The sequence below is a fragment of the Salvia miltiorrhiza genome, chromosome 7, assembly GCF_028751815.1.
Source record: "Salvia miltiorrhiza cultivar Shanhuang (shh) chromosome 7, IMPLAD_Smil_shh, whole genome shotgun sequence".
In the NCBI taxonomy this organism is placed as follows: Eukaryota; Viridiplantae; Streptophyta; class Magnoliopsida; order Lamiales; family Lamiaceae; genus Salvia; species Salvia miltiorrhiza.
Genome location: NC_080393.1, coordinates 19,492,505 through 19,508,309, shown reverse-complemented (window position 1 = coordinate 19,508,309; position 15,805 = coordinate 19,492,505). Strand labels below are relative to the sequence as shown.

The window sequence follows — 15,805 nt, the reverse complement described above, 5'->3', positions numbered from 1 at the left end:
GGCTTTTGACTTAGATTTTTTGATATCTCATAGATACATCGGCTTTATTATGCCACCTTTATCATCCCTCACGCTTAGGTATCCAAAATTTTAAGTCAAAAGCCCTAAAATCAGTTTCTATTTGTGGCATTTCATACATGTGGGAAAAATCAGAAAAAATAAAAAAATGATGCGTTTTTTTTTAATCTTAATGGTCATGAGAAAAATCAGAATTTGTTGAAAATTTGTGTATTTTACTGCAAATATCCCTAAAAATTGTATATATGTTTAATATGGTCAGTCGTAAGTCCGATAATGCATTTTTTTAAAGTTTATCTCAATTTATATAGCATCTTTCTATTTATAATATTTTTGGCCACCAATAAAAATTGAATATCGCTTCATAATCCATCACAAGTTTTCTTCTAGAAAATCGAAAATAAAAAACTAGTAAGGGTCAAGGGGGGCTCAAGCACCCACAAATTAAAAAATTTACTTTTTATACTTACAAAATCGTCAAATTTAGAAATTTTGTGCAAGTCGTTGTGCAAAAGCTACGACCATCAAACTAAATTATAGAAAAAAATAGGTTATTAAAATCTTAAATTTGGAATTTATAAATCCAGTCCCCATCAATAAATTTTTACGTGCGTGCACTAGTTATGTGTTGGCATTTTAGTAGAGTTCAAATGGGAAATGGGTGAAGAAATTCAAGGCATTAATTAATGAATTTAAGGTAGGCGCCACAATACTCACACAATTATTTATGCTTCATTTCAAAAGCATGCAACACTATTAATATTTTTGCAATAAATGCGATAACTCTACTTCCTAAATTATTTCACATTATCAAATACTATATATATGTCTAATGCATACTACACAATTGACATTCGGATTGCTCATTTTGGCATCTTATTTTGACATATATCTTTCTTTATTTTTTAGTATTTTTTTCCCTTGATTCATTCATATTTGACAAGTGTTAAAAGTTAGAATTAAGTAGAGCTCCAAAATTTAATTAATTAAAAGTTCCGTAGCAAAACTTCTTTAATTTTATCCTATGAACAAAAAAACTTGTGCAACATTGCAACTTGCAAGACAAACCTATATGCCAAATTTTGTGAGATTTTGATCCGACATAAATTCATATTTGAAGCATTACCCTTTTTCCTTTTAAAAGTAAAAGTATTCTCCCTAAATAAAGTAACAATTATTGTTCCTTGAAAAGCATTGTTTCCCTCCAAAAATATTAATACATCCATGAAAGCAAGGACGTGAAGACACAAGAAAAACTTGCGAATACAAATTTGATTTTTAAATTGTCAATTCAATATAGGCGTGGGCACCACCAAAATAAAATAGGAGAATCACTATGTCGTTGTCCAATTACAGATTTGGAATGTCAAGTTGGCCATGTTTTACACATCTAAAACGTCAATTATTTTATATATGCATACTTAATTATCAGATTTTTAAAGCAAGGATTATACCCACTAGCACAAAATGTACAATCATAGCAAGAAATAGCTAGTAGTTCCCAAAAACATCTATGCTAATGAGCTTCAAGAAAAGCAAATAGTGAATTGGGCGATCTCGAAAAGTCAAAACATGCACACAAGCCTCCCTCATGAAGAAGCTTGAATTTAATTTAAATTAATGATGTAAATGTAAATGGGCTTTCAATAGACAGATTTGGTTAGTTGTTCAAAGTGTAGTATAAATTAGTACAAAATTGAAAATGCAAAGCTCGAATTAATCACTAAAGTCTTGAACCTCAAAACATCCAAAACAAAGGCGTTACCGAATTGGATGATATTGTGTGATCCCACGTCTTGGGGGCAGCTTCCTCAATATAAATAGGACGAGTGCCGAAGGTAATATCTCCACCAACTGCAAACATAGATTGAGGATCACACTCGATAAATTAAAAGCCACATCAATAAAAAAAACTTTAAACCCTAAAATGCGATCGAGGTGCGTGCTTCGACCCAGAGGAGGTGTCCGCCTCATTAGCACTAGGTAGGGCTGTAAACGAGTCGAGCCGAGCCGAATACAAGCAGGCTCGAGCTCGGCTCGTTTAAATATTCGGGTGTTCGAGCTCGGCTCGAGCTCGATTCGAGCTTTTATCTTGTTGATCGAGCTCGGCTCGTAATCCACTTACCAAGCTCGAGCTCGGTTCGAACTCGGCTCGGGTGATGCTCGATAATGTCGAATTCAAGCTTGAGTTCGAGCTCGGCTCGTTAGATATTTGTATATGTGATATTCGAGCTCGAATTCCTTATAAATTTGGGAAAAGCTTCTTAATTAATGTTACTCGAGCTCGAGTTCGATTCGTTTAAGGCTCGTACAATAGCTCGATTGAAGGCTCGACTGAAGGTTCGTGAACAGGCTCGCAAACAATCGAGTCCAAACATGTTCGCGAGCTCAACGAGTCGAGTACTATCAGGCTCGAGCTCGGCTCGATAAAAATTTTGAGCTCGAAATCAGGCTCGAGCTCGGCTCGTTTACTATCGAATCGAGCTCCGAACGAGTTTTTTTCGAGCCGAATCTCAAATAGCTTGCGAGTAGCTCTGTTCATTTACAGCCCTAGCACTAGGTCAGGCGCCGCCTCAAAGGCGTTCGCGCCTCAAAAATGCCTTTTAAAACCATGATAAAGTCGACCGCTAAATCACTATGGAAAATATCTTAATCAACTAGTGCACTGGAATCGATTTTAGTTTCACATGAATATGAAAATTATTTGAGTTTGTCTGAAAGCTTACGAAGTAATATATGAAATTCAACACAGGATGATCCAGAACATCTAGATCAGCAGCTGTCTGCAACGCATTAAAGCACATCTGTAGGATGCAGCCCAAGACAAGGTCAGATGATGGAAACAATTATAAACATCAAGTAAAAACGCTCAATTATGATACAAGCACAATGCGCTTATATGCATGATAAGCATGCATGTAGGACATGCATATGCTTGTTGTTAAGTGTCCAACGTTATATGGCCTTGGAGGTTCATTAGAGGTACATACTACACTGAAAGAAAGCATATAATTTCATATTTGTACATCTGCCGTCATTAATTTTAAGAATATAAAGCATAAACAAGAAAATCGAAAGACAAGTACAATAATAACGAAATGATTGACATTAATAAACTAGATACCGAAACATAAAGCATGTGACCTCAAGAATTCTTTCAGTGTATGCTTCTGAATATATACAAGTGTGAACAAAAAAGAACTCACGTGCACACGTATAAACACATTTACAAAGTACATATGTGGATAGTCCATGCAATACATTGTACAATGAGGACATGTGCTCACACCCATAACAAGGATGCACCAACAGTTATGTGATTTGTGGCTACTAACCTTGTGCGTAATATATTCTTATTATGAAAAAGTTGTTGCATATCAGTAGAATTATTGATTTTATATCTAATGGGGGAAATATATATACCAAATTTAATGTCCTATCAATCCTTCTCAAGCCTCATTACAAATATGGTGATCTGTACCTGGAAGCTAAACAACACATGATAAAGCTACATCATAAAGTTTCACCTAATCTGAGTGAAGTTGGGCAGTGCCATAGTGTCTTTTGAACTTTCTTAGATATAATGATTTGATAGGCATTTTTGCAACGCCTAAACTTGGTGTTGCAATATATGACTAAAGTTTGAAATAACTATTGTGTGGGGAGCATTATAAGATTACAATTAACTCTCAAACAAATAATAAACTTGGAGCAGAAAATGTTTCTTTCAAATGAATTTATCTCCAAAATTCATCAATTAAGAAGCTATATATTCGAATTGAAGGAAAAATAATGTATCATTACAATTGAACAATCTTAAATCGATTTTTGAATAATTAACTCAATTATCAACATTTTCATAAACCAAAGAGTCCAACATATGACCATCTACCAATTTGAAAGCTAAATTCATATAATTGATAAACAAAACTTACCATAATACTTCGAATGAGAAAACATGAAAAGCATATAGTAGTCACATAGCCAACCTGAATGAACAACAAAAGGGAATAGAAAAGTTAAAATAAATGGACAACCACTAAAGAATACAATTAGAAATGTTAATAAGAGCTCACCTCCTGTAGTTTTTTGCGTCGTCCTTTTGATTCTACAGGGAATCGTTGTAACATTAAGAACAACCTGCACAATCAAATACATCAGAGGTAGACAAAAGGGGCAAACTTCACCTACACAACACTCTTAGATTTAAAAAATTGTGCACAGATGCATTCTACGAACCTAAAACAAACTACAATAAAAATCAGCTTCTAGGTGATGACTTGGAAATTGTCATCATCGTATTTGCTTCAGAGTGAATATTTCTTCGATCGTGTAAGTAAACTTGAAAACATGTTTGGTCACACTATATCTTGCTACTCTGAGCGTGTGATATGCTTTGCGATTCAAACTTGGTCTATGGTCTAAACATCTTTATCAAATGCGAGTAATTTCTACACCACCCCAAAAATAAAGGTAAACCAAAAAAATAGATTCATGTAATACATCTTGGACACCCCCCCCCCCCCGCGCCTCCAAAGAAAGAAGATTAATCTTCGCTTATAAGTAACAAGTATCCTAGCAAGCATAAAGTACAAGGACACGTTTTTTAGTATTTCATAATAAATTACCAACAAGCTAGTTTAAATAACATAAGAACAGGTGAAAGAAAACACAATCAAAGAATGTTCATTAGAGCGTCAATCAAGAAGTTTAATCACCTTCCACCATAGAGAAGAAACCCCAGGGCCGCAAATAAAGAAACACCTGCCAAGTGAAATTTCTTTATCAAACGGAAAGTTATCAACACAAGTTACCATATGCACACATCAAATAAATATACTAACCTGCAAAGAACATTCTGGACAAAACAATTGTTACATGTAGGGGCTTCCACCATAGGACTAACCATAAAACTATCTGCAGAAAATTAGAAAAAAAAATAGATAATACGATATGCTCTCAGCTTTATATACAAAAGATGCAGAATCTTGTTGTCGCTAATTATATCATATTGCTTCCAAAAACATCTCTCCAAATGTCTTTCAATCTTGTCGTTGCTAATTATATCATATTGCTTCCAAAAACGTCTCTCCAACTATCTTTCATTGAATTATACAAGAAGCAATAAATGCCAAGTTAGGATGCATGTAAAATACAAGAATAAAATGATTCATCTATAAAGAAACACGTGACATATCCCAACATAATGCAATTCTATCCATCTTATTGTAACACGTATATAAAGATATCTACCTGAATGGCATACACCACACCATTGATTGTGTAAAAAGTGGGCCTAAGCCAATCAGTAGATACAGCACGAGCCTGTCAATGTTGTACAAAGTAAATAAGTAGCCCCTAAAAACTCAATAGCTAATTGAATATTGAAATAATATAAATTGAACCTGATAATAGATCTCTGCCCAGAACAACACCAATAGTGCATAAGTAGTGAAGAAAGCAAGGCTCGGTAGGTCAAGCATTACATGTTGGACAATCTACTCCGAATGTAAGGCGATGTCAGGGAAAATTCGTTAAACTATTTAAACGAGCACTAACATGAGTTGAAGTTAATACCTCCGGCTCTAAATCTTGAATGTCCCTACGGAATATAAATACTAAGCATCGAACTACATAAACAAAAAAATAAGATCAATTTTGTTAATTAGAAATCTCCATATATTCTATCAAAAATCAGTACATTATCCAACATAGAATATGCACGCCAACCTGCGTTAACCAAGAAATTGAGGAAGTGGAATACTTTCTGTGTAGTCCAACCATACTCTGGTACTCTCAATTGTATCCTTACCAATTGTACCTAAATGAATTAATAATTTCCAATTACTTTTTTTTACCATTGATATGCAGGAGAAAATTAAAATTATAAGCATGCAACCTTCCATTTACGAAACATGATATATATATGTATATATATATATGAACAATTCACAAGTTATGACAGTAAATTATGGTCAACATAATGACTAGACAAAAACATATCAAAATTTGAAACAAATCAAAGTAACATTAAATAAAACGAAGAATAAGCAAAGGCCTAGCAAAAGAGCGTAAAAAATAAGCGAATTAGAATCTCAGAATGTATGATCGACAATGCGGAAACAAACATAAAAAATGAATTGAAAATGGAAAGAAATAAATAGAGGCGTACAAGAGCAACAACGGTGACCAGTCCATAGAGAGCGGCGAGGACGTGGAAAATCCGATCCTGCCAAATGGGGGACCTATTGACGGTGTCCCACCAGGTGACGGCGTCCTTGAAGAGAAGAGCGAGCGCCGTCGATCGGCCCAACATATCAGGTAGTGTACGTTAGTGTTGAGGTGGGATTGTCAGACATGGAAGAGAAGATGACAATGGTGGTGGAAGAAACAAACTGAATCGCATCTCACTCTCCACCAAGACTGCCCACGTGGAGTTTTCACCTTCATGGGTCCCCCGCCTTTCGCACGCAATAATATGCAATTATTTTATAACTAATTAATACTCCTATAATAGTGTTATTTTGCTAATTCCTATATTAGTGCTACTTAATGAGAGTAATGTTTTGGCAATTGCTACAATGTTTCATAGCTAATGGAGTTGGGACAGTTCGATTCAAATCTTCTAGGTTCTCTCATCCTATTACAACTATAAAAATATAGAAAATCTTTTACACCCTAGCTACTAGTCTGTTACTCGTCGAAATTCGACGGAACATCACTTTATAATATAATTTTGAATAATTTTTTTTTTGTCAATTATCATTATGATAGATACATGTTGTGTTTTATCCGATTTTATACATTATCTAGTTTTTAGTGGGACATCACTTGAATTTCTTTGTCATATTCTTGGACGATAATTAATACAATTATTAGTGATATGTGAAATATATAAAACACAACGTTAAACAACATAATTGCATCAACTAACATTTAAGAATAAATAAAACTAACATAAAAATAAAAAAAAAATTAGTAACTCATTTACCATTAATCCATAATTTACTTAAGAAAATTCAAAGTAAAGGTACTTAAAAGGACAAATTACACAAAAGCTCTATATTTGAAGAGGAAGTCTCTAAATCCTGAAATGTGGATCCTGACATAGCCTCTGCAAGTAAAAAATATGTTATACACAAACAATTGTCAGACAGAGAAAGCCAAGAAGCAATTCATCACCTAAAACAACAATGTCAGTCATATCAATATCTGAAAAATTTGTTTATCTCTATAGATAAATTTTATAACCTATTAATCACTAGTCGATAATTACTAAAGAGAACCAAAAGCAAAGACACTCAAAACGAGTAACTACACAAATCGTACTGCTAAAATTAAGAGTCTTTACTTAAGGAATTTACAGTAAACTAATAAAAGTACGCATGTTAAGTAAATATAATTGTAAATATCTAATGAATGCTAATTGATGAGGAGTAATATGTGCAGAGTAGAACTAATCTTTACCAGAGGAACGGATGTCGTCAGAGAAACGGTCCTCACCAGAGAAATGGCCTCCGTCAGAGAAGTCATACCCGACAGAGGAATGGCTTTCGCCAGAGAGATCACCGAAAGAGTAGAAGGAGGGCTTGCCCATACACCAGAGCAGAGGAATCGCCCGTTTAGAGGCAAATTTACTATTATGCCCTCGACCACGCAAGGAACATGTTCTTTGAGGCGAAATTACTCTTTTACCCCTAGCATGTAATCTATAAATACCCATTCACACGCTCTCTGTAGACTACGTTATCTTTATTTTCAATACTACAGCAACTTATTCTCGTGCTCTCGGCAATCCAACTATTTTCTCTCACTTTTCCGATCAAACACTGGGTATAATTCACGATTCAACAACAATTCACCGATTAATTCCATATCTATTCATTTATAATTCACCACTAATGATATATAGATATATGAATAAAACAAATAAAGTTATATCGTAATTACCTTTCAATCTATCAAAAATTTCATTGTATACCACGTTGGTTGTTGTGTGTTTGTCTTGCCATTCGCGTCACATTAAAATTTTGATACCTTTAGTGACTCGTGAAATTGCAATATACAATTGGTCGTAGCTGAATACGAGTTTTGGTAGATATAGTACTACATTTGAAAGAGATTGTCCATGGCTTTTGTTTATGGTCATAACAAAGCAAATAGTTAAGGGGAATTGCCAACCCTGAAACCGGATGGGAAATTTAGTGAAATCCGAGGGACTCATGGCCATTCTAGAAATTGAAAACTTCTTACCCGCATTATTTCCTGAAATCGGTTTTGCTTCCATCACACGGCCTCATATCTTAGTCACTATCGTCATCATCCCATTGTAGAGCTCGTTGGACGGATCGATATTTCTAAGCAGCATGATGATGCATCATTTCTTCAATTTTATTTTGTGGTTTGTCAATCCCGAACACTTAATTGTGTTGAGATATTCCACAGAAAATACTTCATCAACGAAATCCACTTCTCCATCCGCCAAATGTTATCCAAACTAATGTATATTATTTCTTCGGTGGTCATTAGAGACATGACGTAATCATTGATTGTATCAACCATTTCATTAGTGGGCACTAAGATAACTTTGTCCTTAAAAATTTCTAGATTAGTCTATATGCAAAATATATGTATATGGACTTTTCACTATAGATTCAATACGATTAACTGCATTTCGTATAAGAGTATCATCTGTTAATGTCACTTTAGCTTTTCCATCATCAAAATTGTCACTCATAGGGATTGATCTTGGCCCTTTTGGAGAATTATAAAAGCATAACAAAAATGGAATGCTAAATTATGAATTAGGTATAGTGAATATTGGATCCCACATGTAGTGAGAAGAGAAATTTGTTGGGTCATTTTCAAATAAGAAAATGTTACAATTTTCAAGGATGTATCAATATAGTAAAAATGTCACAATTTTTAGGGATGGATGAAATATTTGTTTGGGATTATCGATTTTAAGGTACGTAAACTAATAAGTTTATAATTATTTATCATTGTTATTATTTTAAAGAGATTATGAATATAATCACTCTTCTGCTTAAACAATACTCCATCCATCCCAATAATAACGTCCCAAATTTTCTTTTTGAGCGTCTCATTTATAACGTCCCAAATAATTTACTTATCTACTCTATTTCTCTATCTCCTCATTTATTTTATCTCTTTATTACTTTTTTACTATCCTCTTTTTCTCTCTCCTTATATATTTTACCTCTATTTTATTTTATCAATATTTTCTTAATTTGAGTACTCTATTCTATGGGAAGTTATTCTTAGTACGGAATTTGGCCTAATGAGACTTAATTGTAGTACAAAGAATATACAACCCGATCCATCTAATTTGATTTTAGGAAAGCTTGTTAGGGTCCAGGCTTGAGCGATTCAATCAAGTCTTGTGCCAATTAGTTTCACATCAATTTGTTCTCCTAAAAAAGTTTACCATATCAATCTTAACTAGTGTATAACCCGTTGAAATTCGACGGGTCATTATTTTATAGCATAGTTTATAATAAATTTTAATGTTAATTATATTGACGATATATATATTATTATTTTAATTTGATATTATCTGTAGAAGTTTTTGTGTGACGTATTTTTTTATATCTTTGTTCTATTTTAGAATTAATATTTAAATAATTATTAGTGTTATATATGACATATAAGGAAGCTAAATCGTACAACATTAGGCAATAACTTAGTTACGAAAAGTAAAGTTAACGGTACTCAACACAACAATTCATTAAACAGGCAATTGGCCACATCTTCAAAAGCAAGCAATACAACAGTAATTGTCAATTCCTCACTTCAAACCTGAATCTACAGTAACCTTCATAAGCTTTTGCTTGAAGGCGAAATTTCCAAATCCAGAATTGTAGATCCGCATATAGCCTCTGCAAGTAAAAGATACGATATACATAAGCAATTTTCATACATAGAAATCTAACACTCATTCCCATCCATCTAGAATAGCAATGTTAAGTAAATAGCATTATAAACGTTTAATAAATGCTACCGGTCTATAAAGATATGAATAAGATGATCAAGGTTATATCGTTCTTACCTTTCAATCTATCAAAAATTTCATTGTATACCACGTTAGTAGTTGTGTTGCTTGTCTGACCATTTTCATCACATATCAAAACTTTGAGACATTTTTTGCTAGTGACTCGTGAGATCGCAACATACAGCTGGCCATGACTGAATACGGGTTTTGGTAGGTAAAGTCCTACGTTTGAAAGAGATTGTCATTGGCTTTTGTTTATAGTCATAGCAAAACAAACGTTTATAGGGAATTGTCGCCTTTGAAACCGGATCGGAAATTTAGTGAAATCCGACGGACTCATGACCATTCTAGCAATTGGGAATTTCTTACCCATATTATTTCCTGAAATCAGTTTTGCTTCAATCACACGTTCTCCTACTTCTGTAACTATCATCCTCGTTCCATTGCACAACTCATTGGACGGATCGATATTTCTAAGAAGCATGATGACGCATCCCTTCTTCAATTTTATTTCGTGGTTTGCCAATCCTGAACACTTGATTGTGTTGAGATATTCAACAGAAAACACTTCATCATCAACATCCACTTCTCCATCCGCTTTGCAAATGTTATCTGAACTAAGGTATACTTTTTCTTCGGCCGACATTAAAGACATAGCGTAATCATTGATCGTATCCACCATTTCATTCGTGGGTACCAAGATAGCTTTGTCCTTAAATTTTTCTGGATCTGACTCTGTATTCAAACCATCTGTATATGTACTGCTCACTATAGATGCAATAGGATTAGCTGCATTTCGTATAAGAATATCATCGGATAATTTCACTTCAGCTTCTCCATCATCAAAAGTGTCGCCAGCAATACCATCGCCTACATTAAGTATCCATTCTGCAAAGTTCTTGGTATCTTCAGCCTCTGATCCTGATGTGCAATTCTGATATTAAAAAATAAAATTTAGTAACATCATAATCAATAAATAAAATAATTTAGATGAACATATCTCTAAATAAAAATTTAACTCTAGGTTGATTACCTGCAATCTCATGTTCTTAGTTAATTTAAGAACTTTGCATTGATTCCAAAGTTTAGAAGAACTTATTGAGGCGTTGACAATATCATGCCTGCTACCATTTGGCACGACTGGTAGTATTTGTCTGAAATCTCCACCTAAGACAACGACTAAACCGCCAAATGGTTTTGAAGAATAAATTCCTGTAGGTGACCGTAGCACATCCTTTAGACTCCTATCGAGAGCTTCAAAACAATATCTATGCGTCATTGGCGCCTCATCCCAAATAATGAGCTTTGTCTTCTTAAGGAGTCCGGTCAGATCACTATCAGGTTTGATCTTGCTACATGTTGAGTTCTCATCACAGTCTAAGGGTATACCAAATCTGGAGTGTGCAGTCCTACCTTTAGGAAGTAGTAATGAAGCTATGCCACTTGAGGCAACTGGTAGTACAATATCACCCCTCCCACGTAAGGCGGAGCATAAAGTCTTCCAGATAAATGTTTTTCCTGTACCACCGTGACCATATAGAAAGAAAAGTCCACCTTTACCACTATCAATTGCGTTAATTATCTTCTGATAAACCATCCTTTGCTCATCCGTTAAACATGGATATAGCTTAGCGTGCTCTGCCCTCATGTCTTCCATGTTGTAAGATGTCTCTTCCAATATGAGCGGGTTTTCAGCGTCAGAGATAATAGTTTCATTTGGTGTGGGCATGCCAGGAAAATGAATTAGACTGCTGGAGTTAGCAATGAGTAACTTTTCAATTTCAGCCAACGTGATATTTTTTATTTGTTCATCCGTTAGCTGCAAATCTGGGGGAAAAAAGAAATACAAACAGAATAGATGCAATAGTAAACCCATTCTTGAATCTCAATATATATCACTATTTAAAAGTATAAACAATGCCATTTATAATCAACACTTCAACATAAATATGAAAACACCATGTCAATATTGCTTCCAAAAAAAGAAAACAAACTAAGCATTACAATAAAATCTAAATTGCAGCGCCAGAACAACACATATTATTACCTAATCTATATATGATATTTCATTAACTCAAACCATATAACCAAATTTAGTATAATATAATTTGTTTTAACTTATTCAACTATCAAGGTAATTTATTCATAATTTATCTATATTTATTATATTAATTAAAGTCTCAAATTCTTATGGAAAGAAAAAATCATTTTCCTACAAAATATACTTAATCCAAATGGACTAAATCAAAACTCAATTATTAAAACACGATAACTAATACATAACTCTAACTTTAGTATAAATTGAGAAACAATAAAAGTACCTGGATTCTTAAGACTCTTTCACTTCATGTGAAGGATGTCGTCTGATAGCAATCGCCAAGTTTGTTCCCACACTCTCTCCGCCATTGACATACTATTTGAGATGAGTAAAGTAGTAAAGGGGCGACGTAGGTAATCTCCAGAACCCCATGAACTTGCTTCAATAATTCCTTCGATGTATTCCTTATCGTCGTCTAACAAACCCATTGCATAGCATGCTTCCTTATAACTCTCTTTTAGTTCTCCATTCACCCTACGAAAGTCCTCATAACATGTTGCACCCCTCACATGATTCAGTAGTATCCTAAGATGATATATTTTTCCAGCGGACGGGGCGACATGGAAGATGCGTCCAATGCCAAAACCTCGGTCTCTTTTGGTCCATACTTGATCCGTTGCATTCCACACGTAGTGTTGTGGAAGCTCATTATACAACAACTTCCGAGCATCTGGATCTGTTTTATTTATTTCCATCCATTGTAGAAATTGAGATTCTGCAATGGTATTCTTGACCAACACATTATCAATGTAATCGCCTTCTCTAAACACACATGTTTGCTCTCCCTCCAAATGGAAAGACAAACGTTCTACATGCGGAGTCCGATGGTGAATTTTGAACTCAAATATTCTCCACATAGCCTCGCACGCAGAAATGTATCTACAATCGACGTACTCACTAATTTCATCGTTATTGGTCTTAGTTATTCTGGCACCCATCCTGTCACTGCCCTTGTTGATGTACTTGAAAAGATACTTCACGGATTGACCCTGATTGCAGAACTCAACATTGATGTGAGCTCGATACTTCAAAATTAAATATGAATTGTACGAAACAACGAACCTATTATCAAGTAAGATTCTATTTTTATCCACGGTTATTCCCGCGTCTCTCCTCATATAGGTTGGGTATCCGTTATCATCAAGTTTTGTATGATCAGTGTAGTCCTTCGGGTATCTCTTTGAGCACTTTGAATTCACCATGCAAGGTGAGTTTAATCTGTCTGGACCGCAAGGACCGTGCATCATACATTCAGCAACTGCGTTATATAGTTCGAGATTTTCCTCTTTCTTTGGAATTTCTGCACATATGAAATCATCTATATTCTCTATCAAGTAACGCTGATCTTCACTCTTAATAAAAAGAATGATGTGAGCATGAGGGAGCCCTCGCTTATGAAATTCGACGGTTGCAACAACTGTACGAAAATAAAATAGAATATTATGAACCTAGTAAGTGATCATAATATAAACTAATTTGTAAAAATTATATGAATAACTTACGTGCAGTTGGTTGGCCAAAAACCTTACCGCTCTTCAAATCAACCAAAAGTTCGCGAAGTTTGATTCTGAAGATACGAACGGATATATCTTGCCTATCTTCCGGCCTCAGTCCCCTTTTTTTAACAAATCTCGATATCTCAGGCCATTTCGGATTACATGTGAAAGTAATAAACAATGATGGATATCCAGTCCACCTGCAAATAGCCATAGCATCTTGATAATTCTGAATCATGTACCGCTTCCCTCCGGTGAAAGATGATGGAAGAATGAGAGGCTTGCCAACACATGAACTGTCTGTGTTTCCTTTATTTTTTGAATCATTAAGATTATTGTATATTTCCGACCTAAGAGATGGTTGGTTGTAACGGATCCATTGTAGCCTTTGAGTTTCCATCATGGTGTATCCGTCAACAATAAATTGTTGAAGCAAACGTCTAGAAAGAAGAAGTTGTACTTCATCTTCCCTGTCTTGCATTCTGAATGCTAAGAATTCCCTCAATGTGAGCGTATTCCTTTTGCTCTCTTCCGACTCTTCTTCATTTCTCTTTCTCTTTTTGGAGGGATCACTGGATTGAGATTCATTCTTTTTTGTCTTTCTCTTTTTGGCGAGAGCACTGGATTGAGATTCATTATGTGGAATGTCTAGATAAAATACATCCTCTCCATAAATAAATATAAGTGGGTATTGAAGAGGAAGGTATGAAGGATGAAATTCATTGATGCACTGGAGTTCACCGTTTCTCTTCTCAACAATTACGTCTCTCTTATCAGGCATACACTCAAAATCTCCAACAATAAGAGCAGCCACCTCTGTTGTAGTTGGCATATTGTATGTCCTTCCATCTCTTGATCTCTTTCCTATAAGACGAAGCTTCACATCCACTGAGTTATCTCGTGAAATATGATCAGCAGCCATTCTATAAATCTTTGCATATGGACTGCTCTCGTCGATCATTTGTTTCAGGTCATTCACAATAGAATCATCGAAGTCATTGGATTTTCCTTTGCTGCAAAATCATACAATAATTTTAAAAAATATATTGTATTTATATCTTAAAATGAAAAAAAAAATCATATTTATAACGATTAAGTTTTGCATTAGACTAACCTCACAACATTTTTTCGATGTTGTATTTCTTCATCTGGTTCGAAAATATAGAGTTGTGAGAATTTTGGAGTGGATCATTCAACTGGTAATAAACTTCCAATGCGATGCAGATTCTGACCTCTCAACCGAAACGTATATGGTCCGACACCTTGATTTATGGAATAATCCAATTTTCCACCCATCGAGGTGAATGAGAACATCATATTATAAGCACGAATATCCTCGATAAATTTCTTGCTCTTTTCGTGCCTATTTTCCAGAAGGTCGCTCAACAGCTGAGGCGGTTTTTGCAATGGTGGAAGAACGACTTTACCCTTCTTGCAACATAGTGAGAATATTGGGTTGGATGACTTGGAATGTTCTACATTTTCTTCAATCCACATTTGTGCATTGCAATACCCTCACTTATAGATGGGATCACCAATATCAAAATATTCTGTTTAAATATGAATCATAATAATAGTCACATTAATTTCTATAATTCTTAAAATCAAAACATTGTTATGAATAGTGATATAGTTAAAATTGGAACAATTTGTCAAACTATATATGATAAATGCAAAAGAGATGAAAGTGTACCTATTTTTTGTTGAGAGTGATTTTTTTTTCCGTAACAATTGTCTCTTAGCTCGGGCTATATACGCATCCCTTTTGTTCTTGACTACAAGCATAGATTTGAAATTACATATGAATTTATAAAATTTTAGAACAAAAAAGTTGTGATTTATATACATGAAGCTTATAAAAGATCTATTGAATAATATATGAATATATACCCGTGTTAACTTTCAAAACGATGGCATTTCGTAAGGGTGTATTTCTCTTTCTAGACATGATTATACACCTTCTCTGTCTCGCAGTATAGGATAAGTAATTGTAGTCTGAATAAAAAAATTAATAATTAATAAGAATTACATTGAAAATATTATATATAGTTTAAATAATAATATTCGAAATATATTATTAACTTTACCTATATATGGGCATTTGCAAATCACATCTCTGTAAGCTCTATTTGCCATGATAGCACGTCTCCTTTGTCGAGAAATCCAAGCATTTATTCTTGC

At 34.3% G+C, this 15,805-nt stretch overlaps 2 protein-coding genes across 2 annotated transcripts; both read right to left on the bottom strand.

Moving 5' to 3' along the window:
- Window positions 1–1,644: 1,644 nt before the first annotated feature.
- LOC130993216 (tobamovirus multiplication protein 3-like) lies at window positions 1,645–6,474 on the bottom strand. Its single transcript, XM_057918024.1, has 11 exons — window positions 6,191–6,474; window positions 5,749–5,839; window positions 5,596–5,648; window positions 5,424–5,516; window positions 5,272–5,343; window positions 4,863–4,935; window positions 4,737–4,782; window positions 4,095–4,158; window positions 3,954–4,007; window positions 2,745–2,822; window positions 1,645–1,872 (listed from the first exon to the last, which is right to left on the bottom strand). The coding sequence occupies exons 1-11, from the start codon at window positions 6,332–6,334 to the stop codon at window positions 1,780–1,782; spliced, it is 861 nt and encodes a 286-aa protein (XP_057774007.1). The 5' UTR covers window positions 6,335–6,474; the 3' UTR covers window positions 1,645–1,779.
- A 3,352-nt stretch (window positions 6,475–9,826) lies between these two features.
- Window positions 9,827–15,121, bottom strand: LOC130993936 (uncharacterized). The gene is made up of 7 exons (XM_057918972.1): window positions 14,857–15,121; window positions 14,739–14,772; window positions 13,631–14,637; window positions 12,496–13,545; window positions 11,064–11,857; window positions 10,336–10,964; window positions 9,827–9,917 (listed from the first exon to the last, which is right to left on the bottom strand). Exons 1-7 carry the CDS (start codon window positions 15,119–15,121, stop codon window positions 9,827–9,829), a joined length of 3,870 nt encoding a protein of 1,289 aa, XP_057774955.1.
- Window positions 15,122–15,805: the final 684 nt, after the last annotated feature.

Coding starts and splice junctions, on each gene's coding strand:
- LOC130993216 (XM_057918024.1), bottom strand. CDS start 6,334: ATGTTGGGCCGATCGACGGCGCTCGCTCTTCTCTTCAAGGACGCCGTC. Junction 5,649..5,748: donor CAATTTCTTGGTTAACGCAG/GTTGGCGTGCAT, acceptor TTGTTTATGTAG/TTCGATGCTTAGTATTTATA. Junction 5,517..5,595: donor TTCAAGATTTAGAGCCGGAG/GTATTAACTTCA, acceptor CATTCGGAGTAG/ATTGTCCAACATGTAATGCT.
- LOC130993936 (XM_057918972.1), bottom strand. CDS start 15,121: ATGTGGATTGAAGAAAATGTAGAACATTCCAAGTCATCCAACCCAATA. Junction 14,638..14,738: donor CATCGAAAAAATGTTGTGAG/GTTAGTCTAATG, acceptor ATGATTTTGCAG/CAAAGGAAAATCCAATGACT. Junction 9,918..10,335: donor TTCACTAAATTTCCGATCCG/GTTTCAAAGGCG, acceptor TTTTACTTGCAG/AGGCTATATGCGGATCTACA.